The 26,900-nt window shown below is 46.1% G+C and overlaps 1 protein-coding gene across 1 annotated transcript in view; it reads right to left on the bottom strand.

Moving 5' to 3' along the window:
- Positions 1-18,376: 18,376 nt before the first annotated feature.
- LOC144098829 (uncharacterized) overlaps positions 18,377-26,900 on the bottom strand; it is a 109,910-nt gene continuing 101,386 nt past the window's right edge. The window contains exons 13-15 of the mRNA XM_077631724.1: positions 25,738-25,885; positions 23,781-23,870; positions 18,377-22,063 (exon numbers count right to left, since the gene is read on the bottom strand). Coding sequence (XP_077487850.1) covers positions 22,040-22,063; positions 23,781-23,870; positions 25,738-25,885 — 262 coding nt within the window. The 3' untranslated portion in view covers positions 18,377-22,039. The remainder of the gene's footprint in view (positions 22,064-23,780; positions 23,871-25,737; positions 25,886-26,900) is intronic.

The following is a 26,900-nucleotide window of genomic DNA, read 5'->3' as shown; positions in this document are numbered from 1 at the left end:
CGCAGACTCGGAGGTGGCGACCCGGCATAAATTACGGCCGCCCTCGGCAAACTTGGGCCGGTGCGGTCCACGATAAGGACGCCACGTGTACGTGTGTGTGCGCTGCATGCGTGCATGGGACGCGTTGTCATACGAGCCGCGCAAATGAACTCCAGTGGTGGTAAAGGCCATGCTCGAGTCCGTGAATGACCGCCGGATGATACCTGCCGCAACTGTTTGTTATGGCTATAAAAAGTTGAGTGACTATTACTGGCGGGCATTTTATTTACCTGGTATTCGCTCAACTTCCTTTTCTTCTTTAATCATTTTTCCTTTCCCTGCTCCTGGTTTTCCTTCCATGCGAGAGAGAAGTGTACATGAAAGTACCGCTTGTGACAACAAACTGGAGGCGCGTTATGTAGTGTAAACCGCCTGTCACACCTCCCTAGTCGCTGACTGCAGTTGGAAACCCATTCTTAAAAAGTACAAAATCGCATGATATTAAGTGAGCACCTGCCTCGCTGCTTTCTTTCATTGGAAACCTACATGTGACTGATTTTGTATGAGCAGGCTTCCATGAGCGTTTGCGTATGCGAGCCAGTCATATAAAATATTCTACTTGTGTGGCATGTACACCACGCAATTAAAGTCATATCAGTCATCGAACGCCTAGATTTCAGAAGCTGCTTTCAGTCGATAGCTTTTTCCTGAGTCATTGATTCTTCTATTGTTAAATTACGCAAGCAAGCTTTTCCGCATAGCACGTGCTCTGTGGAGAAGCTTATTCACGAGTTCTGGTGAACCCTACACATGAACAGCCCGTAATTAATTGGACACTATTATTATTATTACTACTTTTACTGCTACTACTATTAATATTAATATTATTAATAATGTTATAAGTAATAATAATAATTATTAGTTAATACTGATATTATTATTACTTAATTATACACTGAGTTCTGCAGGCAAGGTTGGATCGCTTGCAAAGTGTGAATGTTCCGCATTGATAGTTCCTTTTTCCTGCTCGATTTCGTATAACTCAATCTTCGTCTGCCGCAGGCTTTTTTTCCGTCGATTGAAGGAAAATATAGTAAATATTGTGACGCACTAGAAGACGATGAAGCGGGCAGTGGCGTGGGCAGGAGCGCTAGTTCTATGCCCGCAGCCATTGAATCATATTATCGCAATCTGTAATCAAGTCTAGTTCTTCGGCTTGCCGTCACGTAACAATATTAGCACGTTAGTCTTTCACCCGAAAATAAGGCGATACCAGAGCTGTTCCATGTTGTACTCTCAACACGAACATGAGGCACGTAGGCAGAAATTTTTTTTCGGTAGGGGCCCGAGGCAGCTGTATAGGGCGAAACCTTGGGGGGGGGGGGGGGCCTCATGCCTGACAAGAACACTGCTGGGGGGGGGGGGGATTGATACACGCCTGAAGAACATCCCTGTTTTTACAGAGCCTGCGTCACTTTCCATCTGCACACCTTCAGGTGGATTCAGTGCCGTCTTAAGGCATAATATTATCGTAAATACCATGCGCCCCAAGCATACGTAAAACACCAAAAACCCTGCCAAGTGAGAAAAGCTTCACAAACACGTCGGTTCTATCGCGTGCATGCTATAAGAGAAAGAGGCCTCGCTTTCTTCGACTTGTTTTCGGAGCTGTCAACGCTCAATGGATGCCACGTCAACACCCCACTACAGGGGGCTGTCCTCTTCTCGCAGTGAATAGTAGCCGCGTTCTTTCATGGCTGGCCCTGTCTCGTCTATCGGGCGCCTCAGTGCGCCCTCTCTCTGATTTACGGGACAAGCATGGCGCGTACACAACCTATTCCTGACCGTCGTGCTTCTTCGCTCCAAAGTGCGTGTTCATTCTCAGGCTCGTGGCCTAAAAACCCAACATATAGGCTTAACCTCGCCATGCTTTTCTTTTGTTTAGCACTCGCCCTGAGGCGCTCTACTGTGCAAATGTTCATACGTATCGGCTACCATCACCACTGAGCAGCACACAGCGAAATTAAGCACAGGACTGTGCTTTCGATGTTTGTTGCCTCCCGTCGCACGCTCATGTTTCGCTATAGAGATTGTACACAGGCTAGGCGACCGGCTCGCTGTTCGCAGTCCTCTCTCCAGCATTCCCCTGCAAAAAAAAACAAAAAAACGGAGGACCAGTGTACGCAAGCGTGCATGCGTGCGTGTTTCCTCCTCTCCTGGCGCCGCGCTGACGTAGCAGCGCCATTCTGGAATCAGCGAGCGACACGCGGGGTTCTTTGTTTCGTCAGCAGCGACTGTGGGGGTCGTTGCGTAAACAGTCGCAACTCATGCTGCCTATATACACCCCCTTCCACCTTACGTTCGGGGCGCGCCCTCTTTGCGAGCACGCATCGACGACGATGTTCGAGGTCTACGCGTTTCCCAAGGCAGACATGGGCAAGCTGTAGCTTCGAGACCAAGCCCCCCCCCCCCCCCCCCCCCCCCACCCCCCCCCCCCCACCCCGCCTCATCCAAACATCGCCGCTTACTTCCGCCTCCCAGAGCCGTGTATCCTCTAATCAAGCCTGCCCGCCGGGCGTATGTTGGGATGCACGTCCTTCGGCGTTTTCCCGTCACTAAAGCAGCGTGGGTCGGATTTCGCGTGCTTGTAGTGGCGGGCATTAAAACTTTGACGGAGTGTATCTCGACGCTGAGAGTGGGGTTGAGTATGATATGCTTGGGTACATTGGGTACATGCAAGGAAAGCTAAGGCAGTGAGGGCCCACCGCCGTCCATAACGGCGACTCCGTATTGTGCGCATTTCTCTTCATTCGCTCATCGAGAGGACATTGTTTAGAGTGGTGTCGCTGATTACATGAACATCCTTGTCATTCCATGATTCCATTGTGGGATCCTCACATCCTCACGTAGTTCGATTTAATTATATACACCTACGAGATATGCAGTAGACATATTCGCCTTCCAAGAAAACTGTTCTACAAATCGGCTTTCGATCCACATCGAAGACTTCACCTTCCGCGACTACTGGGTCAGTTAATCCCCTCTTTTGGTCGCCCGAGTACACGTCCTAAAAATACATCTTTTTTCTGCATGGTTCCTCGAATATCGCCCCTGTAAGTGTTGGTTCCCTTCATCAGATATATGCCACGCGCCGCGTCGTGATGAAAGTTCCCTCAATAGTCTGCACGCTTGCGCGAGCTACGCAACGACTTTTGCTCATAACTCTTTAAATCCACACGGTTAACGCGGGGGTTAACCAAACCCTAGCGGGTCACATGCTTTCAGGTTATGTTCAATGCCCTGACGTGTTTATTCTAACGACACAGGTTGTTAAAGCAAACGCTCATTATCCCTTACTATTCGTTTGGTGCCGATTGCGGAACTGTTTCGCGCACATTACACCTCCTCCATTGGAGCGGCGGAAAGCGGGTGCCCTTTCTCTCGCCCTCAGAGCAGCAGCTGGCGGGGACCGACTTTGATTTCGGCCTTCGTCAGGTTTTACGAGGCGCAAGGCGTGCGAGAGGGATGCGTTCTAAAGACCGAGAGCCCCCGCAAATACATCACCTCGCGGGAGCTGAGGCCCCGTCCGGCACTCCTGCCGTTCCGGTTCCAATCAGTCCTGGATTAGCGGATGACGAATGCCTCCTGGAGCAGCTGAGGGCCAGACCGGCCCGCAAAGAGTTATGGCGGCGGAGTCCTCTCCGCATTAGTTCCAGGGATCGCCCCCCCCCCCCCCCCCCTTCCTATCCTATTTTGCAAGAGGACAGCTTCTTTCACGGCAGCTTGCGGCGCACATTGATCACTGTGCCTCCAACGCGGCTTCTGTACAAGGCGGCATTGTTTGTGTGTTCGCGGTCAAAAGACGTCATGTTCTGCTTATGTAGGTCATGTTAGCTCAAGGTGCTAATGAACTGTTTATGGTGATTGAAGAGTCTGGCACCTGAGACGCATCTGAAAAGGTGAACTCGAGGAAAGTGTTTTACTTCCAATTCATCACAAGGTTGTGAGACCCCGATGGGACGAAACGCGAGAAGAACGGTGGCTACCACTGGTTCTCGCCAGCTGAAGGAGCTTGCAGCACGTGGCAATTAAGCATTAACGAGGTTGTGCCAATAACTTCGGCACACGATTGTTACTCTAAAACAAAGTTTTACCATGTTTCTTAACTTTTGATATAGACAAATTCAATTCTTCCTTCTCTTCGCGAAGCGAGCTTGCAGTTACGCCATCTCTAAAAAGTCGCATCGATTGCAACAAATGATCATTCGTTTTGCCTGACGAGGGTTTGAGTCTTACCCCTGTAGTGCTGTATCCAGTCCACATGCGATTAAGCTGAAAACTAAACCAAACAACACTGACATATTGCACAAAACCAAAAACTTGCAGCATCCAGCTTTGACCCAATGGGGAATAATGAATCCTTAGGCGAGGTTTAATATAAATATTTTTTTTACAAGATGCTGCGCACACGATGCAACTCTGTTGTATCCGACGCGCCTCGCCTAAATTAAGCTGCGCTTCATTCCTTTGCTTCGCGTTTGGTTCCTGATGAACTGTTTCTTCTCTTGCTCCTAGTTACAGCGCAGGCTCTTTCCCTCCTCCTCCTCCTCCTCCTCCTCCTCCTCCTCCTCCTCCTCCTCCTCCTCCTCTCTTCCCCATTTTTTTGTAGCATACACTAAGTAAGGCATGGACTTGTGCGAAGAAGACTGCAGCATGGTGCTCCTTATTGATTTGGGTGTTCTTGGCTTTGAAGGAAGGAAATTCTGTAGTGGGCGAATGTCAGTGAGGCTCGCGGACTTACTGGACGAACTTTCCTGACTAGTGTTTTTACCCATTAGCGGAGGCGTCTCGAACATGCGGGTAATCAGGATATGCTTCGCTCACTTCCGGTTTGGTTTCATAGGTAGAAAATCAACGGCCCTTTTGTATTAGGCGCCCTAACAGGCGAACGCCTGATTTTGAGACTAAAAATAATACGTGCCAAATACGTGAAAGTGGCTTTGAGACACTCCATTGTAATTTCGACGACCTGGGGTTCTTCAACATGCGCCAGAATCACAGCAAACGGGCGTTTCTGTAGTTGCTTTCGCCCTAACGGGATAAACACCATTTGAACCTAACCCTGAACCTCATGTTCAGTTGCAGAGCGCCTGTTTGTCACGAAGGTGGATATTTTTAAAATGCGAGAGTGACGTTCGTCCGCGCTCGCAGTTTAGACCGAAAAGACAAAGGGATCTTTTTGTGCCTCATAATTCCCTGGCAGCATTAACTAAACCAACCCAGAAAAGCAGTTGCTTCTCCATTGAGTGATGGGCTGCCACCTCCAGATATATTTTGCAGCCGGCGCGATTTTCAGACAGAAATCAAGAACGGAATCTTGTGACGGTTGTGTGAAGGCGGTCTGAAGGAAATGTGAATGTCTTGGACATAACACTAATGACTCGGCCTCTGCGCTTCAAAGATGGTGAGTTATCTGATCGTAATCGGAGCACGTGGGGAACATCTTTAAACTCGCTCCTGCTCCGACAGACCAACCACTTCATGTCGCATGCTTGCGGGCAAAATGCCCCCCCCCCGGTGTCACAGCTAAACTAATGGTTGTTACGAGGCCCGTTGATTTTGTACCCTTATTTACCGATCAAGTTCCCATTGTTCCTCGGGTTAGCTCCTGCACTCTCAGTACGAGTTTAAAGCGTGGCGACCTTTATATCCAAACGATGGAGAGAAATACGTCATGCATGCAATTCCGAGCTACGAATAACGGTAACAAGGACCGCAGCCGCGATCGGTTCCATGGCGGCCGAAGAGCACTCAGCACATGTCCTGGTCGCCAGTCTTTTAAGATCCGTAGAGAGTTCAACCGCTTGGAGGCGGCTTCAGACAAACACTTGCCTAGTTTACACAACCTCAGCAAAATTCACCGAACAGCTTCAAAGGTGGGCTGTCCGCTTTGCGGGGAGGTGGCCCCGATGTATTACACTTTGTGGGACTGTCAACGCAACAAGGTAATAATCCCCATAATACAAAACCCATCACAGGAGCAGTAGGAGGAGGCTTTACGTAGTTATACACTCTAAACATGAAAGGTATAAAAAGGAAGTGAGCTGTCTTCTAGCGAGATCCCTTCAAGGGGCAGGGTGTGCTGCCCAAGCCTTGGGGGCAGATTTTAATCACTAAATGTACAGAATACTTACGGTTGACAACGGAAACAATTATTCGCTCTTCGAAACGTGCGAAGTTCTAGCTGTCACAATCGAAGGTTATAACCGAGGTCTCAATATCCTCTATTTGCTAGCGTCAGTACCTCCGGTGCGCGTTTAAAAGCCTCCTCCGATTGTTAAAGGCATCTAGTTACTATGCTTTGGACTGAAAATATACCTTCGTTGCCAACAGTGAGCATTACGCATATTTAGTGATCAAAATCTGCTCCGGAACTTGGGCAGTATACCCTGCCCTTAAAAGGGAGTATTCTGGAAGACAGCTTACTCCCTTTTTACTCCTATATGGTCTTTTCTGTGTTTAGAAGTGTGACTGGAAAACCAACGACGCCTGGTGGACCCGGCGAGAGCTGCGCTGCAGTCTCCGTAGGGGCCTTGGACTAAAGACTCCACCCAATATCGCCAGAGAAGGCTTCGCTCGACTCAATAAACTTTCATTCATTCATTCATTCATTCATTCCCACTGACTGTATGGTGCGGGCCTTGACGCTTCATCTTCATCTCCAGTGTGGCACAGCATAGCTGCTGCGTATGGAAGCCGGCAAACTAGGCCTTAGCGCAAGCACGAAAGAATAGCTGAGCGAAGACATCGGCTGCAGAAAAAGCGCCAGCAAGGTATACAATTACTGTCCGGAACTTCTGGCCTGCGTATTAGCGGTTAGCTGAAGATCCGACTAGAGACCAGCCCCAGTACGTGGAAAGGGTACAGAGCCAGTTGTAGGCAATTAGACCGGCCGGCTTACTGGTGGCGGTTCCACCAAGGAACTAATCCTGTCTTCTGGGGCAGCCAGATTATTTGCAGGGCTCAAAGGGAGTGATAAGCCACCTCGACGAAGCAAGCAGCGTTCTCTTGGAATTCCGCCCAGGACGTTCTGGACGTTCAGAGCCAGGCGTAGTCAGCAGCCAAATGCAGCCGCTCGGCGCTTGCATTCTCGAATCTGCCACATTTTTGCTTCGGTTTGGTTTGGTTTAGTTAATGAGGGTTTAAAGTTCCAAAGCGACTCAGGCTATGAGGGACGCCGTAGTGAAGGGCTCCGGAAATTTCGACCACCTGGGGTTCTTTAACGTGCACTGACATCGCACAGTACACGGGCCTCTAGAATTTCGCCTCCATCGAAATTCGACCGCTGCGGCCGCGATCGAACCCGCGTCTTTCGGGTCAGCAGCCGAGCGCCGTTAACCACTGAGCCATCGCGGCGGCTGTTTCGTTTCGAAATTTTCCGAAAATGATGCTTTTCCAGTCTCTTCATCACTGGGATACGTCCCCGTGAAAGTAACGTCAGTGTAAAGGTGCACCGAACAACAACAACAACAACAAAAGAAAGAAAGAATATGCGTTGTTCCACATTAGGTGTAACAACCGCGATTATAACTCATATAGATCAAAACGAGCATCATGTGCGTTACCGCTCTTGATCTTTTTTCTTTCTTTTAAATCTTTTTCTAGAATTTGTACTTTAGCGATATAAGACAGTATGGGAAGATTACCTTGTTCGCAGCATAGGCCACGTTCATTAAATGCAACACCACTTTTTACAGTGAATCTTATATATATATGTTTTACGCAAGTCAGCACAAGCGTGAATGCTTACTCCAGGTGACAAGAGTTTTCCGAAAATGTTGGTTTTGACTTTCGTTTATTTGATGGATTTTTATTTCATGACGAGGTCGCTATCACTAAATACGTTTTGTCGTTCACTATAGAGTGAACGACAAAATGTATCATAGCACATATGCAGAAAAAAAAATCCCTCAAAATAACGACGGCATCACTTGCTGTTTATACGCAGATCTCGCCCGTAACCAAACACTCTCAGCAAAACAAGGCAGTTGACAGATGAAGAATTAACATAGTTGGATTTTTGCAAATTTTCCAGACACTGGCTGAGCAAACTAACTTGGTGCATCTGCATCAAGCGGCAGTTGATAATTGCAACTTTTAATCAGCACTAATCGCAAGATGTCGACACATGAAGGGCGGGGGACAACGGACGCGAATGTGAATGAGTTTTTTTCATTAAAACCTAATAAACACATTGCTGCCTAAAATTATATACCCAGGCTAGTAATTTATCCAACAAGTAACATGTAACAACAGGCTTCTTTAATAATTGCAGAGTTTCAAGCCAATCGCAGTTTAAGATAAACGAAAGGCCAAATGCAGCTTGGTGGTTCATATATGACTAATCTTTTGTTATTAACAAGCTGCCTGACTTTATCACGGTCCTCCTTATGTAGACAGTAAATAAAGTTGGCATTATGCATAGGGATTATGTCGGATGATAATGAACCTCTCTTGTCCATTTCGCGCGCTGTTGGGTTGCATAACCAATTGCCAACGGTATAAGATTCAATTGAGTAGAAACAGCGCGAATTGAGACCGGAACGAAGGAAGACACACTAGGACGAGCGCTGACTTTCAACTGAACCTAATTGCTTGGCCCGCGGAAACGTATACGACAGGCTCAACCAAAAAATAAATTACTCATTGGATTACCAAGCCTCCCAAGCTTATGTTCCAGATAAGATTCAAATGAAAGCAGAAATATAATCACTGAAGAAAAGAAATAATAACGCTGTTTGTTATCACTTTCGAAGTGCGATCGTCGCACTCATGAATAATATTTAAACAGGCACGGTTCTGATTTCCCTCCACTTAAGTCTTCAAAATTTCGTACTTGTGTTTGAGTTTTACGGCTCGTGCCCCATTTCTGCGCGACAGTATAAACTTTCGCTTTGAGATAAAATCTTTTTTAATTGAAGGCAGTCCTAAATGGAAAATGTTCTTCGAGTTGTAGGTGTTAATACTATTGAGCCTAAAATTTATAAACACAGATGAAAAAAGACGACTTTATTGTTACCACCTCTTAGCGTAGACGTGCAAATCGCTTTCAACGCCGTCAGCGGGGAGTGTTCTCTCTACAGACATGCAAACGCAGCTCTTTCCCAGCTCCGTGCTTCTTGTATTTCGTACCAATAACGAAGCAACCAGCATCCACTCGTCACGGTGCGCACATTCTCATCACCGCCCGTTCTTTGCGCACACTATCAGTGACACTGAACTTTGCGTTCCCAGGGAATTTAGGGGCCCGAGTTTCGTGACCGGAGTTCCCCAGCTGGCGTTTAGCCTCGCGCCATGCAGCAGCAGCCACATCCCGTCTCAGCGAGGTGCGTTCGGCCGTGAACCGAGCCGAGGAAGGGGTCTTCTCCGGCGTCTACGCGGAAAAGAGCAGCTGTTCGTCGCTCAAACGACGTCTCCGGAAAACGCCGGCCCGCGACTGAGGCGAACCAGCTTGGCTAAACAAAGCTGGCCCATTTCGCAGAGCCCGGACCGCCGCCTCCGAGGCAGACGCAACACCAGTGAAGTCGATGTCTTTGCCCCCCCTCCCACACACGCCGCAGACGAGACGCAGAGTGTGCGCTACAGCGCGCCGCCGTGAGAATGTATGTGCAGCGTCTGTAAAAAGAACTACGGGCCGTCGCGCTCGTCAGATGACAGGGTAGACTGTGTAAACGTTGTGAGCCGGCTTTATGGCTTCATAGGACGCCGCTTGTAATGGGTGGTCGTTGCCCCAGTGACACGGCGAAAAAAGTAATTAAGAAGTCTCCACCCGCAGTTCTTCTCCGGATAGCCAGCGAACACTGAAGGATGCTTTCTTCAGAGAAACGCATGCCGTCTTTCCAGCGCTTCGGGCAGGCGCTTTGACGCTCCAGGCGTTTGCCGAAAGTTAGAGGTACAAGATAGTCATTGCCAGCCAAACTAGAAAGTCATAACGTCATTATAGTTTGCTAATTTTTGCGCAACGCTGCATCACATAAATCAGAAAACGGTAAGTGAATGCGAACAAAAAAAAAAGAATGTTGTAGAGCGAGTATTGAAATACAGGTGTCAGAAGCGAAGCCTGTAGCAAGCAACTACATTTTCTGAACACACGTTCGCAGCGGAAACAGTTTTTATTTTTTTTCTGGTTAGGCTTCTTTGCAAGCTTCTGAGACGCCGCGGTGAAGGCAATAGTTCTCGCGGCTGTTACATAAGGAGGAACTCGCATGAGGACGCAGAAGAGAACGTCGATGAGCTGGCAGATATAACATGGTCACAAAAGAGTAGACACCGGTCTACTTCACTGCACAACAATTTTTCCTCATGGCTTGGCAAAATAAAATGAAAAATGGACCGGAAAGTGGCTAGCACGCTCTGGCGATGTCCGCCTTGCACAGAAATAATACCTCAGGAGAAAAGTTGATGCTACTTTAAAAAAAAAAGGAACCATCAGCACCAGCAGAGCAATATGCTCGCACCTCAGTTGACGTCAACGAACACAGCGGGTCCAAATAAAAAAATAAAGGCTTCAATCGGACATGCAAAAAAAAATAGCATGATCTCTTACCTGGATATGCTGCGTATGAAGTTGGACACGAACGCTGTCGTCGATGCCTTGTACGACTGTCTTCCTGAATTGAAGTCTCGCTTTTGAACCGCAGTGTAAAATTCTGGCAAGACTGTGCGATTTGTCCTCTTTAAAGTCTGTATCGAATAGAAAGACGCGTTACGAAGTGAGGAAACGTAGCCCTTGCGCGACAAGCTCCCTTCCAACCGGATATTAGAGGACTTTCTTGGAGTCTGCGCACCAACACACACCTCTGAAGTTTCGTTCACAAAATCTCACTATCGGAAACTTTCCACAAGACCGCCGTGAAGAACGAATTTAAATCCACACCGCTTCAAGATTCCAACTTCTTTTGTGGTAGCAATAGTCTGGCAACGTGACGCACACCTTTCACGATGGCACTCGGGAATGGCAGCACAGTGCCTTCGAGGTGAGTGCTTGCTTCCCAAACAGCGACGAACAATGTGGCGACTGAATCTTGCGTGCGCCGAGTTCCTCCTCTTCTCAGGACAAACCTCGTTGAAACGTAAACCAACTGGTGGTGTCAGTCAGCCACTGGTGCCGATGTCCTGTTCCAGTAGCCCTACACACAAGGTCCTTATCTAGAAGCTGAGGAAACGAGCTCCGCGTGATGGCCGATGCGCTTGAGATCAGGGGAGCCGCGTCTCGGCGACACTGATGCCGTGGCACTGGCACCACATATCTTCGGGATCGTTTTGCTTCTTGGATGGAGACGGAGCCGGCAGGAGCGCAGAAGGCAAGCCACAACTTGTCTCTCGGAACCGGCGGCCCCCAGTGCGATTTGAGAGTTTGGCGAGGGGGGCGTCACCCGCCGGTGGGCGGGGTCACCGGGGAACGCGCGCTCCCGATAGCGGCCGATTGAAAGAAGAGAATAACAACGTCGGCCCGAGAGGAAGGGGGGATTACCCCATGCGGAGAGTGATGAGGAGGTTTCGCCGATGCTGCCAACGTTACGCGGCCGTTACGTTCAGCCGTTCAGTACAAGACGAGCCCCTTGACCAGTCTTGGGTTCTTTATCTTTTATTTTCCGGTGAAACTTTCCAGCTCTTGTTCGAATACGAAACTCAGGGTACCAGGCGATTCCCTTAACGTCTGTTCGCCCCCTTTTTCCTCTTCCGGAAGTTTTTTGGTTTACGAGTTTTGTAATGATTGATTTCGCACTCGACTTCACCTTGTGCCCTTACATGATGGCACCGGGGCTGACAGCTAGCAAACGGTGTCATTCGTCTATTCTGGCATGGAAGACTGTGCTGGGAAATGGTATATAGGCAGAACGATGATTCAGGAAAATAATCACCGCAATACCGTACCCCGGCTCTTGAAAGAACCCTACACCTCGCGAGCGCATTCGTGCTTCCTTGAAGATAGTATTTCTACTTCCACGCTAGAAATTTTCTTGTTAAAATGAACAAGGAAAGCGCCGATTTTCTTTATGCTTATATTGATGAAATGTCTTATTTTGTTTAAATCGGGGCCTGTATTTACGGAGCATTTACTATACGCGTAACCCGCCTTACGACTGGCTGGACGCCCGGATAGCATCCTGTTGGTTATTGTATTATTCATTGCGTGATAGTTTCTGCACAGATTGGAAATGAACTTCAGTACGAACAGCTCTTTGAATCCAGTTCGCGAACTTTGTGGCTAAAATAAATGCTGGCTGCGAGTTTAAGACCTCTCTTGTGTTAGTTCCCTGCTTTCAGCCTAGACTTTTTCGGTTAAATGCTCTACTGGGTCGTCAGTGACTTCTAAAACCATTTCACGCCTAAAATTGTTGACGTTCGTATCGTCTGTGTAGGGTTCGGACACACAGTTCTGTTGCTCGACTTGGTCGTCAGTGGCTTCTTATATTAAGAAGAGCTTCAAATGGGCCTAGTTGGTTTGTAATCTTCGACATTGTTATTGCGCTACTCATGGTTTGCACAAACAAGAACGACACATACAGACAAGGCGCAAACTATCAACTGATTTTATTGCTTGGGAAATTCGTTTTATATGGACTGTTAAGATAAAACGAAGGGACACAAAAAACAAGTAGCTTCATAGAGATGAGTTGTCTAATCTTCTGCTAACAGGCATGCGTGGAGGATGCAGTCTTTTCACTTCCTTAAAAAGTTAATCTCGCTTCGTCAGCGCTACCGAAGGGTCGCTTACGCAAGTGCCTTCCTTCTGAGACGTCATGCAAAATGCTTGATATAGCTCCCTTTGCATTTTATCTTGGGATCGAAGGATGACAGTGGTGCTATCAAGCAATGGCTTACAGTTTTTCCACTTGGAGCAATGCGCCGCCAGATTACGCGATGCGGGAGTCAAGCCGCATAACCTGCGATGCTTCCGGAGCCGCTCATTCAGGCATCGTCTCGTTTGGCCGACATACGCCCTGCCACATGATAACGGTATCTTGTACACGACTCCTGAGTTACATGCCACAAAATTGGTCGCGTACTTGACCCCACACGTGCTCTCACTATTCCTTGGCTGCGGGTTGTTCACTTTAGCACACAAACTTCTCAGTTTGTTTGGCGCAGAGAACACAACTGCCACATTATGCCTTTCTTCCACTTTCTTAAGCCTATGCGAGACGGCGTGTACATAAGGCAATACAACCGGCCTCTTATTTTTGTCCCGCTCTTTTTTTGTGCTCTTGTTTCCCTTTTACGACTGTCTTTAGAACACTATCAGCCACTGACACAAGCATCTTTGTGGGATAGCCCGCTGCTTTCAGGCGTTCAGCTTGCAAGTTGATGCTGTCACTAACTTTGTGATGACAGGACTTTTTCACTGCCTGGGTGAAGGAAGACATCGCAATTCCGCGCTTTATGAGCTTCGAATGCGCGGAATCAAACGGTAACTGTCCCTTTTCACTCCTACATTTGAAGTGCCAGCATAAATGTTGCCCCTCTGAGATGGAGATGTCGAGGTACTGCAGGATTCCGCCCTTCGGGACTTCATGCGTAAACTCAAGTCCAGGGTGCGCTGTTTCAAATTGCTCCAGGATGTCGTGTATGAAGATTTCCGTCACGCCTCACTGACGAGAGCAGACTAAGAAATCATCAACATACCTGAAACATTTAACGACACCGAGTGGCTTCAAGGTTTCAGCAAGCTGTCGGTATCCTCTGGCCAGGTACAAGTCACAGAGCACTGGCGATATGCAGCTGCCAATACATATCCCTTCTTTCTGGGTGTACCCTTCCCCTCCGAACTCGATGAACAGAGAAGACAAGTATTTCCCTAAGAGAGCCAAAAAAATACACAGTGCTAACACCGCTTTCATTCATAAATTTCACCTTACCATATTCAGCCATTGCTTCTTCCACTACGTCAAGTACATGTTTCTGTGGAATGTTGCAGAATAAGTCATTTACATCTATCGACAAGCAAGATACCTTTGGCTCCTCTTGTAGAAACACGATTACCTCGTCCGAATTCTTGATTAGAAAAGGGTCTTTTACGGACAGTTTGTTCAGGTTATTCTGCAGGAAGCTTGGCAATATTTTTTGCCAAGTACCTCTATCTTGCGCCCTGTCTGTATGTGTCGTTCTTGTTTGTGTAAACCATGAGTAGCGCAATAACAATGTCGAAGATTCTAAAACTATTTCACGCTTAAAATTGTTGACGTTCGTAACGTGTGTGCAGGGTTCCGAAACACTTCTGTTGCTTGACTTGGTCGTCAGTGGCTTCTAAAACCATTTCGCGAATAAAATTGCTCGCGTTCGTGCCGTCTGTGCAGGGTTCCGAAACACAGTTCTATTTGTCGACTGGGTCGTCAGTGGCTTTTAAAACCATTTCACGCTTAAAATTGTTGGCGCTCGTACCGTCTGTGCAGGATTCCGAAACACATTTCTATTGCTCAACACGGTCGTCAGTCGCTTCTAAAACCATTTCCACGCTCAAAATTGTTGACGTTCGTACCGTCTGTGCAGGGTGCCGAAGCACAGTTCTGTTGCTCGACTGGGTCGTCAATGGCTCCTAAAACCATTTTCACGCTTAAAATTGTTGACGTTCGTACTTTCTGTGCAGGGTTACTAAACATAGTTCTGTTACGCCCTTTTTGCGGCCAAAAAGATGTCCGCCTTCAAGCAATTCACGGCGAAGAAACGTATGCAATGAGGAAGCGTAGTGGCGATGAAACGGTTTGCTTTTAATGCCCATTTTTCAGACATAGCATATGCACTCTCTCGGAACAGCCAGCGCGTGACAGAGCTCTTTGGAAAGTGAAATAGAAAGCGACAGTGGAGAGTTGAAGAGAGCGAGAGCAACAGGCGTCAGGCTTGACGGCCACACACAGAGAGAAACGCGCACACGGGTTCGGCCGCACGCACTGCGCCGGAGTCATACACGCACAGCAAGCGGACACGAACGGTGCAGTTGTTGGGGAGCGATGCCCTCTGCACCAGTGCTATTGGTAACACGGAGGAGTTCGAAGAGAGTATTGCTGTCGGCACACCAGTTCTGCGCACAGAGAGAGGGTGCGCCTCGATCGCCACATGTATCCCAATGGGCAATTTAACTCTCTTGGACGTCCCATGGACGTCCCAGACATCCAAAGGACATCCAAGGTAGTTTCAGTGCCCATTGGGATCTCACACCGTAGAGATCCATAACTTTCTGAGCTTTTTTTTGTGTCTAAACTCTTTTTTTTTCATTTTCTCTTCGCGTGTATTGCAACACATGTTTTCTACCGCAATCATTGTGAATTCCGGCCGTGCCAAGGCTCACTGATCACAGAAACGACCTGGAGAGTTTTCATAACATTTTGAATCGGAACACACAAAAACTCTAGAACCACTTCAACCATCCGTACATGTCTCATCGTAAATTTTGAATCTCCGGGCCAAAACGCCAAGCTTATGACGGTTTTCAATGGATTTAAATTTGAACAGCATTTTCTTGAGTGCACAGACCACGCAAACTAAGCAACGGAATCATTACAGCGGCGCTTCAAAGGAAGAATAAAGAGGTACTGTTCACTCCAAGGTTGTTTCGGCTCGCGCCGTGACGTCACGTTTGAGGGGAAGCGGAGCCTGGGTCCATCGAATAAAAATTAGCGCCCTGTCCTCGAATGTGACGTCAAGCCCACGTGATCCTCTCTTCAGCGAATAAAGGTGCTTCACGAGGTACAATTTCAGAGAAAAAGAAAACAGGTTTCATAATAATGATCCTTTACAACCAGTCATAAAACGCAGTTACGCCTAGTTAAACGTTGCTCTGACATGTTCATATTGGAGTAAAACTAAATGACAAAGCGCCATTTAAGTCATAATTTATGAAACTACACCGAGGAGGTTCAAGGAAATATATCATTTGGTCACTGCATTCGCGTGTTTCCAGTTTTTGGTTTTATGTTCTGGGGGTCATGGTGACCTGAACTTCTCGTGTCCTACGGCCAACGTGGCTATCTGCAAGTTCGAACGCCGGTGCGATCGCTACAAGTGCTCATACTCTACATACCACTCTGTGCAGCTATGAAGTGCGATGGGCACGACAGTGTTCATTCAGTCCACACCCACAGCGCGCTGTACGAACGTGTCACCGCTGTCAACTACTTTCCGTAAGGCGTTCACTACATTTTATAGTGACCCACGCCGTGGCTTGGGTTGTGCGTAACGGGCGTTATGAAAAACAATAAGGAATTGTAATAACGAAAACATATGCGGGTGAGGCAGAGTGTTAGTAAACGTATCACCACGAACGGAGCTCCTCCAAGAATGCTACTCATGTTAATATCGTAGAAAAGGAATGGAAATATATCTTGACCTTGCGCAGTGCAGCCGTTCAGAAATGTAGATTCACACATCTTAGCATGCTTGCATGCAAGTCGTATCTGACAACCAAGCTTTGAATCATGTAAAAGAAAATAACAAGTTTTCGCAGTCTTATCACATACACACACGACTATTCCAAATGATGCATGCCATAAACTAAATGCATAGGTGCGATGGGAACTAGCATGACTGACCAGAAAATTTTATGGAGCTCATTCCTCTCGAGAAAGTAGGCTTACTAACATACCTGCTGTCACCTGTTAACGCCGTTAGGAACGAACCTCTTTAATAAACCGGCATTTGAAAACAGCCATTTTTAGTGCGATAAAACACATTCGAGCCAAATCAACAAAATACTGAAAAAATAAACCAGAGAGTGCTGTGATAACTAACAGTTTTAACACTGTCGCATTTTGACTTCGTGCAAACACTTTAGGCGGGAATAGAGGCTTTCCCACGCGCAAAAGAAGCCCTGTGCGAGTTTTCCATTCTTACATTGCATTTCTTTCTTTTTTATGTGCCAACTAAGAAATACATCCCTCAGGGAAGTAATAAGGTTCTAACCGTGAGATGCACTAACAAAATGCACAGCCCTATATGGTGCTTCTCCTCACAATTTGCACTTGCATTCAAGACTGCGCGCTTTCCCTCGGTGTGAGGAAGGTTCGGGTGCGAATATCGCGTCTAATGATCTCCATCAGCGTTCAGACACAGCCAATTGTCGTGATGCGAAGGTTACGACACGTTGGGTTTCTCATAACTGCGTCCGTCCGAGTTTTTCCATCTCACGCTACATCACACACACATCGCTCTCTCAATGCCACACGGAAGCGAAGCTTTTACACGCTGTAGTGATTCTATACACACCACCCACTCTCAGTCAAGCTTCCATCGCCTATAGAATACATACGCGAACCGATCATCGTCCACCATATACCTGCGGCCTGTGTATAGCGGCGGCTAATTCACACCCAGGTGAACCCGACATTCTCACTCGGCCTCCAGACAGTCGTTTACAAAAGAAGTGTGATAAAGCGCGTGTTTTGTTTGCCTAAATGCGTTGGCAGTGTAGAGACACCTCTGCGCTTGAGCACGCAAGAACCACCAGAAAGCGTTTTGAAACACGATCGCACCGACAACCTCTGCACATACGCTGTCCACAGCAATCTTTCTCCTAAGAATTGTCAACACTTTTTCTTATATATCAGCAGATCCCTGTTTTCGTCCCTGCCTTTCGCGATCCTTTGGTGAATGGCTCAGAAATAAACGGATCAAAATTGCCGCACCTGATGCCTAAGTGAACTGTATACTTCTCACCGCCAATCAAAAGTATAAGGCCATAAGGTACGTGACAATACATTGAAAAAGCATCGTAAGAAAGCGCTCCAACTAACGCCTTATCTGCCGCGTCTGTAAACATGGCCGTGTCTAAACAAGTATATTTACAGCTACAGGCTGAAGATTACAACGGGCGCAGCTCAGTTCGGTCTCCGTCCCGCACTTGTTATGGTCTTGCTGCTGACCGCCTGTCCTGCACAAATGAGGTTCACGTCAGCCCATTTTTTTTTTATCTTCCGTTTAGTAAGTTTCTTTCCCATTTTGCTGGATTGCATTCTGGTGACTTGTCGCTCGGAAAGTGCTCAAGATGCATTCAGTGAAGCCTTATACACACACTAACACTAGAGTGACATACCAGAACACGCCCGGAATACCCAAGCGTCGTGTGCTCTCCCAGCGTCCGCTCAGCGACCCGTTCCCCATGACACGGGTCAGCGGCACAGATCATGCTTGTATGTATTTATACATATATTTATATTTACGCGAAACACAAACGCATGAACAAAAACACGCACACGCACACACATGCGCACACATCAACATGTACATATATGTATATTTATATATGTAATATTTATGTATATATTTATATACCTAGGTAATAATAGAGTGCACACCACGATGACGAGGAGAGGCTGAGTTTCATTTTTTTTGTTTCTTTGCTGGTTGGAGGTTACGCAGTTTCATATGGTTTACGCACACTTGGAAGGGTAAATGATGGTAATAATAGTACACGTGTAACAGTGTAAAAAACAACAAACGATAAAAAACGAACAAGCAACAACAGTGTTTTTCTCTAGACATCTTCATCTACAATGCCGGATTGACATCATGCACCTCGACAGAGTGAGTTGTCGGCCGGCGATACAAAAGAACACGCACAGCCAAGCGCCGACTGTTAGCGCGTGTATACAAGCAAGGGGAAAGAATGAGAAAGTTCTTGCGAGGGGCTGTTCCACATGTTCCGTGCACAACGCGAGAAAAGGAACAGGTGCGCCAAGCGTCGGAATGATTTGAATCGTCTGAGAGAGAGGCACTGCAGATAGCGGAACAGAAAAAGCCACCTCAAAGGCCTCCTCCCGACTGAAAGGACCTCTAGGGCCCCCAGACGGAACTAGAATATAGCACACTGGAATCTGTGAACACCCGGGAAGGTGAAGCAATGTGGTCCCGTAGCTGGCACGAACTTTGTTTGGAGTTGTTCTCGCGCTTCAGACGCGGTGTGTTGGGGACCAAACGTCAGAACCTTAGAACCGGTTGCTGGAAACACTAAACTACTCGATCAAACTTCGGTTCGGTTTTGTGATAGACCGGTGCTAATGCGATAGTTGGTAGGGTAGACAATGAGACCATAACCAAGATGTCGGTCAGTCACAAGCCGAACCTCCGTAGGAAGAGTTTTGTAAACCCAGCCCCTGGCTTCTGGTACAGTACACCCTGGACTGTTTGATGCAGAGTTCAATTCGATATCGGTTAGCAAGCTGCGGACTGGCAATGCGCACGAAATACCTTCGTGGCAAAGCACTTTAATTGCGCATTGTACCAACAGGGATATCATCCGAGTAAGCGACAAATTCTGCAAACTATATGGTCCTGAATCCATGCTACAGTTGTCTTGACGTTTCTGGCACTGATGTCAGCAGGACATTTAAGTGCGCTCTTAATGCGATTAGATATTTCGCTTTGACAATGCCCCGCTTATTAGCAAATGGTGGAACAGGAAGACCATGAGAATTAAGCGTGAGCTTGAGCGGAATAGGGAGATGCTAGCTCCGGGACATGACGGCCACACCTTCCTGGGCGTCAAGAACTTCGTGCGTGAGCGCGTGTCCCAAGCGCCCAATGTCCGAAGACGTGGCACATGGGCGGAGACGCCGGCGCCATCTATAGGCTTTGCATAGCTAGATGCACCATGCTGCGTAAAAGGCCACCGGTTGGCCGAATGCCAACAGAAAAACCGATAGGATTACAGCAGAGAAACCAAAACGGACTTGTCTACGTACGGATCCGTTCGTTTTGGGTCACCTCGCCGGCTCCAGGAATTCAGGCTCAAGGGCTCGGTTTCGTGCTGGTGGAACTGGCCTGCTGACAACAGCTGGTTCCCTTGCGGTCATATGTCGCGAGGAGGAGCCATGGCAGCGTGTCGCTTAAGTATGGGCCGAAGTGCGTCTTCATAAGCCGGTTCGCCATCTTTTTGCAGTGCTAGCTTTTACATAGTCCGGCTGTTCAACGTTGCATCAGTAGAAACTGCGATGATTCTAGGCGAATGTTTGTGCTGTGATCTGCATGATAGTCGCTATGATTCGTAAAGGCCTGTATCGGGATCTAGCTTAAGCATTTGTGCGTCTCTTTCGGTATAGTATGAGTGTACAAATTAATGCAAAAAGAAGAGAAAACGCCCCAAAATCGAAGTGACCATGATCCAGTGGGGCTCCGGCAATATTGCAAAGACCGTAGTTCTTCATACAGCAAACCGGAAACAATAAAATTTAGTATCCAAAGGCGCATCTTTTTTTTCCTGACTGGTGTGGTCACCCACTGAGAGTATTTCCGGGATAAGTACAACCGCCGAACGCGTTTGAAGTGCGGCAGATTGAAATAAAATCAAAGATGTACGTGCGAGAAAATATACAGCGATCATTTGTACACAGGAAGTGAAATGAATTCCGGCCGCGTAAGACTCATTTCTTCTACAAAGCATGTCTAAACAGCTGGGAACAGTCTAGTGAGAAATGCAATAGTAGCGTAAAATGCCCTCGTGCATCTACTGCGTCCTCTGAGCACTGAGAGTCGTTAGTTTCTCTTCGTGCAGCCCAAGAAGCAATCCCCGTGCAGTCGTGCACCCTAACTTACACACAACCTTCAGCTTCGTGTCGGTTAGTGCTCTCTAATGATAAGCTCATAAATATTCTTTCAGAACATGTCTTCACAACTAGGTGCGATAACAGTACAACCTTCTCTTCTTTTAAACTATAGTGATATGTGCACTTAATTATTTTTGTCTCTTCCTCAGGCATCCTGAAGTATCCTCCAGACGACGGCGTCTACGGAGTAGTTTGGTTGAAAATAAAAACAAAAAAAACATGGAACTGTTTATGTCAGTTCGGCCAGCGATCTCTTCAGAGTCCAGTGCGTACTAAACACACAACAAAAGTATGATTGTTTTCATTTGCTCGCACGCCATATTTAAGCTAAAAGACAACATTTCTCTTTTAAGTTTTGCTGGAGTTCTCTACTTCAGCTCAGCACACGTTGCTCGCACTAGAAGCGGTCGTTTATTCAGTTGACTCGATGGGCACTGCCCCACAGCTCTCGCAGACAAGCGATGTCACTGAAAATGGGCATTTCACCTAAACGCGCGGATATGGCTCGAAGCTTTGTAGATGCAGCAACACAACGCTTCTTTCAAAAAAGAAAAGATTGCTTTCTCGCTTAGGAAGTTCTGAAGCAAGCAAACCATCATACGAAAGGCTGCTGAAAAGATGCACAATAGACTTCAATACATACGATGAAGGCGCCTCAGTGACGCACATGAAAGCTCATGCACCGTAAAAACACGCATTATGTACAGACAATATAAGCGGCGGCTTGCTTGTCCCTCAGGAGAAAAACAGAATTTCAGTCCTCGTTAAAAAAATAGATCAATATTTAACGCTATTGGACTGTAAAAAAAAAAGGTTGACAATAGAAATGACAAGACTAAAACACATACTATAAAGTTCGCCGGCCAGAGACCTTCGAACTAAGTAGTGTCGTCGAAGCAAAAAAAAATATATAAAGAAAACAATGAAAATATTCGGCTATTAAAAATCTTGATGTATGAATAGCACAGGACACATTTATATGAAATATACAAAACGGACCGTGTGCGCCTTTTTTTTCATGCACATAACTTTACGTATGGGGTCAAGTCAATGAACTGACTCTTTGTACATAAAACCGGAAAGGTCCAAATTGTGGCAACTCGTGTTCACGGCGTTCGTGTTTGTGTCTGTCACGTGCGCCGTGACCAGTTTTGACCAGATTTGGCACGGTGAGAAAAATGAGCGAATAAATAAGTGTTACGTAGTACACCACGACATTCGCATGCGGCACGTCGACCGACTCTGCTTGTCAGCACAAAAGACTCCCACCGCATCACATACACAGATGACTCAAGAACCGATAACAAAAAAGGCTGTGGTCACGTGGAATCGATGAAGACTTTTTCTGGAGGGCGACCCGATGGGCTAGTCTTGGGTCCCACACTGCGCTTCTACAGCATTGCGCCTTTGTCGACGGCACCTCCGAGTCGAAAGTGGCTGCGCAGGTGCGCGGTACTGGAGCGTCACGTTGTGTGGGCCTTCTCTTCCTGCATGAACAGATGGGAAGGTGTGAGATGAAAAGGAGCAGGTAATGAAGAAGCGGAACCATTTTAGCGCAAAAGCACTGCTTCACTATACTCCCTTTCATACATCAGGTGCAACGCTGTGAAAAGTACGGAAGTAGACCGGACGGGAAAATAAAGGAAGGCGTGTTACTCCGCGCTTGTTCTGTGCCGGAGTGGTCTACGGCACGATAAAGCGACAGCGTGACGTCAGCAGCAATAAACTATTTGATCAAGTTCATGACAAATGTGTCAAGTAGTAAGCCTGCAGACAAAGGATTCACTATGTTTCGCTCACCACAAGGAACGCACTAGTTTTTGGTCGCGGATGTAGGCAGCGCAAACAAGTGCGCTAGCTTTGACAGCGTTGCAGCTGATGCATGAAACGGAGTATAGCAAAGCTGCAAAAGCCCAGCTATGTCTGAAGCCTCAACCTTTGACAGAGAGCTAGCGACGGAGTCCTTGCACAGCTGTTCCGTGAACGCAGAGAACCGCCCCTTCCTTTGTGCTAGCATTTACAATATCGCCGGAATCGCCACGGTGGTTTAGAGGTAAGGGCCGTAGGCTACTGATCCAGAGTTCCCGGGTTCCTGCCAACCTGCCCACCGGGTTGTGAGCAACCTGCCAGTGCCAGGTGTATGCATGTATATATATATATATATATATATATATATATATATATATATATATATATATATATATATATAATGCCCACCCAGCATGCAGACTGCCCACCGTGGCAGGTGGCAGTTCAGTTAAATTAATGACTGGTCGCGAGAGGTTGCTCGTGAAGAGAAAGCTGGGTCTCACAAGCCCCAGCAGCACCTGCAACCACAGGGCAGTGGCGCATCCCGTAATTAACCGCTGCACCACTGTGCATGGAGGGGTACCAGGACTCCCATGTAAAGTTGAGAATGACCAATTGCGCATATATGGGCATTAGCCCATTATCGCTATCCGAATAACTTCCACCAGTGAACAGTGGATCCGAACACCGGAACCTGAGTGAAAACCGAAGTGCAAGCGCACCTAATTTGCTTTTGGGTGAAATAAGTAAATCGACCTTCAATTTTTTTCGCCTCTTTTCTTCCGACCATAGCTTCGTCTCTTGCTGTGATCACACTGGAATCCCTCAGTCGTGACGCTAAAGAAATTGGTACAAAAACAACTATCTGTGTCTCGTGTACGTGTTCACTGCCAAGACGCTCAATAAACCTCTAAGAATACTGTCCATTTAAAACAGGCGCAAGAAAGAGAGAACAACTTTCGGAGCGATATCGTAGGTTGTCTGTTGTGTACAGACCTTCTATATTTGACCCAGGTGCACAGGGCCGCACGAGCTATTGATTAGTCTGTTTAATCTCCATGCTAATGAAGCTCTGTGTTCTATCAATCTGATTTAAAGTAAAAGGAGCCACCAGTAGCATTCCTAACAAACTTAGCATCACGGAAATGTTTTGAAAATCATGATTCATCGTAAAAGTTATAAAAGGCGAAGGCCGTCCGTATTCATAACAGTGCGAATTATAGCAAGCAAGAATCAATAGTGAATTTTACCACCCCCTTTTACTTATTTTCGAGCCACACTCATCAGATAGAACGTCGTAACACATTAGAGTTTAAACGTCCGCATATCCACGTTGATTTTTTTGTTCATGTAAGGTGTGAGTACAGCCGTTATCTGTTGATAATGCTCACTTACTTGCTCATTCGTTGTCTCGTCAGCCTGATTGCCATTGACTTGCTGCAAGGCGTCGTCAGCTTCAGCAATCATCTTGACACGACTCTCATTCTGCGATGAGAAAGAGCGACGATTTGACGTCTACAGTCTACAAGAAAGATGATGTCTACAAGAAAGAAAGAAAGAAGGAAAGAAAGGAAGAAAGGAAGGAAAGAAGGAAGGAAGGAAGGAAAGGAAGAAAGAAAGCAAAAAGAAAAAAGAAAGAAGGAAAGAAAGAAAGGAAGGAAAGAAGGAAGAAAGAAAGAAAGAAAGGGAAAAAACAAGGAAAAAAGGAAAAAGAAAGAAAGAAAAAGAATGAAAGGAAGGAAAGAAAGAAAGGAAAGAAAGAAAGGAAGAAAGAAAACAGAAAAAAATAGAAAAAGGAAAGAAAGATAGAAAGAAAGAAGGAAGGAAAGAAAGAAAGAAAGAAGGAAAGAGAAAAGAAAAAGAAAGAAATAAAGAAGGAAAGAAAGAAAGGAAAGAAAGGAAGAAAGAAAGAAGGAAAGAAAGAAAGAAAGAAAGAAGGAAGGAAAGAAAGGAAGGGAAGAAGGAAGAAAGAAAGAAGAAAAGAAAGAAAGAAAGAAAGAAAGGAAGAAAGAAAGAAAGAAAGAAAGAAAGAAAGAAGTAGCGCCCTCCTCCTAATAAACCGTAGAAGTATAGCTGCTCCCAAACCTGTGGAAGATAAACATATACCTTTTTGATAATCACGTGTGACATTCATCTACCTCGATTCTGATTTGCATAAAACTCTGTTTCCTGCTTTGTGGTATCGTATAAAATATACTCTCACAAGCACACACATCTGCATGCACACATGTTGCCCACACGTTTGCGTGGATGAATACTGAACACAATTAAAGAGAAGTATGTCGCACATATACTCGTTGTTTCAAATTATTCAATGCAGAGTTTTCTTTTGCATACCCACCAATTCTCTACAAAAGAATTTCTGAATGGGAAAGAGTTTATGAGCGCAATTTTTTTCTTCATATATTGTAAGATTTCACTATAACAATCAATATATCCACAGATATCCCGTCGGCAGGCATGCGTTTTTGTGCTATGAGCGTGTTTTCTGTCCCCAAAAGCGTTCCCCATTGGTTTTCTATGGCAGTCTTAACTGCTCCAGTTGAGCGATGGAAACGCGATAAAAGAAAGATATTCCTACATATCGGAATAATGAAGCATTACCTTCAGTATTTATATGCCAACGCCTTACAGTTTTTCAATATTCAATATTTTCTTCTCCAGGAACGTTTGACATGAAAATTGTGAAATATACTTCGGTACGGTCTAGGCAGGGGGTTTGTGAGGGTAGGCAGGCATATTTACACGAAGCAGTACAATTAATATACGATTAGTTAACTAAGCTAATTAACGTTGAATTTTTGGTTTCAGGGAACAAGATTGTATTGCAAAATTTAAGGACGCCAGAAATTAAGGCCAGGCCAGTTCTAAATATGCCGGAATCAGCACTACGCTTCGAGATACCGAACATGAAAAACACCCTCTTGAAAATCGTTAAATTGGCTTTCCCTACGTCGCACAAGAGCCAAATAGCATCACTCAAATATTAATTGCAAGAAATTATTCTTCACTTAACGCATTTTATGACGTAGACGACGTTGGCGTTGCTTCCATGGCAAGTGGGCTCAATTTTGAAAATTGACGGCCTTCAATTTCGCAATATAATCTTGCAGCCTAAAACTATAAGTTAGGAAGTTGATTATTTATTTTGGATAAACATGCGCATTTTAATGGCCTTCTATTAAGTAAATTATGCCCGCCTTGTCATACAGACCACATGCACAGACCGCGCCGATGTACCTTTCAGAGCTTTTAAATGAAAATTTTGTACTGACTATTTTTAAACACTGTATTTATGGTGTCTTGACTAGACGTTACCGTTTTAATGATGATTAGCATACGTATATCTCACCTCTATCTTTATCCGCTGCACAAGTCGTTCTTTCTCGGCCCGCAGGTTCTCAACCTGACGCTTGGTATTTTCGTCCTGGTGGATCTGTTCTTCGAGTAGTGCCAAGTGTGCGTCCTTTTCACTGATGGCCGCAGAAAGTGCCTCCAACCTGCAAACCGTGTTTGCAGCTCCGATTAGATCAACCTCTGTTGCAAATTTTGGTCACGGATTGTCAACTTCCTTTGCTGTAAACCTCATTCTTACAGAACCAAAGAGCTTTGATGGAAATACCGCGTTCTGAGGTGGTCTATTTGGTTTACTACTTCCTGCGCCAAAGTTAATGGCAAGGTACCAAACAAGCTTAAATAATGCAGTCCCGATAAAAAAAGACATGCATTGGAAAGCATGAAATGTGTTGGCAATAAACTACTAAACTGTACTTGCGCATTCGGGGGGTCGAATTTTCCCAAAGGCTTAAAAAAAACACTGTGACAAATTTGTGAGTATTAAGTGAGCCAATTCACTATTCCCTGTCTATTGCTCGGTAGAGGGGCTGAGTGCTGGATAATGCAGTTAGATTATAGGCAGAATAAAACAGTTCTGCCAACCTCCCCCAATAGAAAAATCTGAATGAATCACTTGCAGACGCACACATATCTACCATGCTATGAACGTATGCTATGTCGAGCGGAGCTGCAGTAATCATAGATCAGAAGCCAGTGTTGTTATTTCATCCTTGGATGCACCAAAGGAACAGCTCGGGGTGTTCATCTTCGCTAGTACGTTGTTACAAAGCACCTCAACAAATCGCACAAGAGATTATTGCATGCATGTGTGATTATATCAGCAGTTATCAGCAGCAAAGAAATATTACTTCATTTTAGACATAAAAACATCCGAGGCCTTTATTTTTTGGTGTAGGGTGCGTACAAGGAAAATATGCTTTTTTTTTGCCGGTTCCAGGATGAGCGGATGTTCAGTAGTGAAAAAAAAGATATGATATTTCAGTTTTTCGAATTTAACTATTTTATCGCACTAAAATTCTCCCAGGAGGTTGGAGGGACTACAGTGGCAGACAATAAAAACCAACGTTTATTATCATATCAAGCGACAGTTTGTTCCCTCACTAAATTTATTGAAGAACTGCTGTGAGGTAAAGGTATCGGCTATTATATGCTTTTTAT

Source organism: Amblyomma americanum, chromosome 7 (assembly GCF_052857255.1).
Source record: "Amblyomma americanum isolate KBUSLIRL-KWMA chromosome 7, ASM5285725v1, whole genome shotgun sequence".
NCBI lineage: Eukaryota > Metazoa > Arthropoda > Arachnida > Ixodida > Ixodidae > Amblyomma > Amblyomma americanum.
Note: the sequence above shows the minus strand (reverse complement) of the source record. Positions and strands in the feature narration are given on the sequence as shown.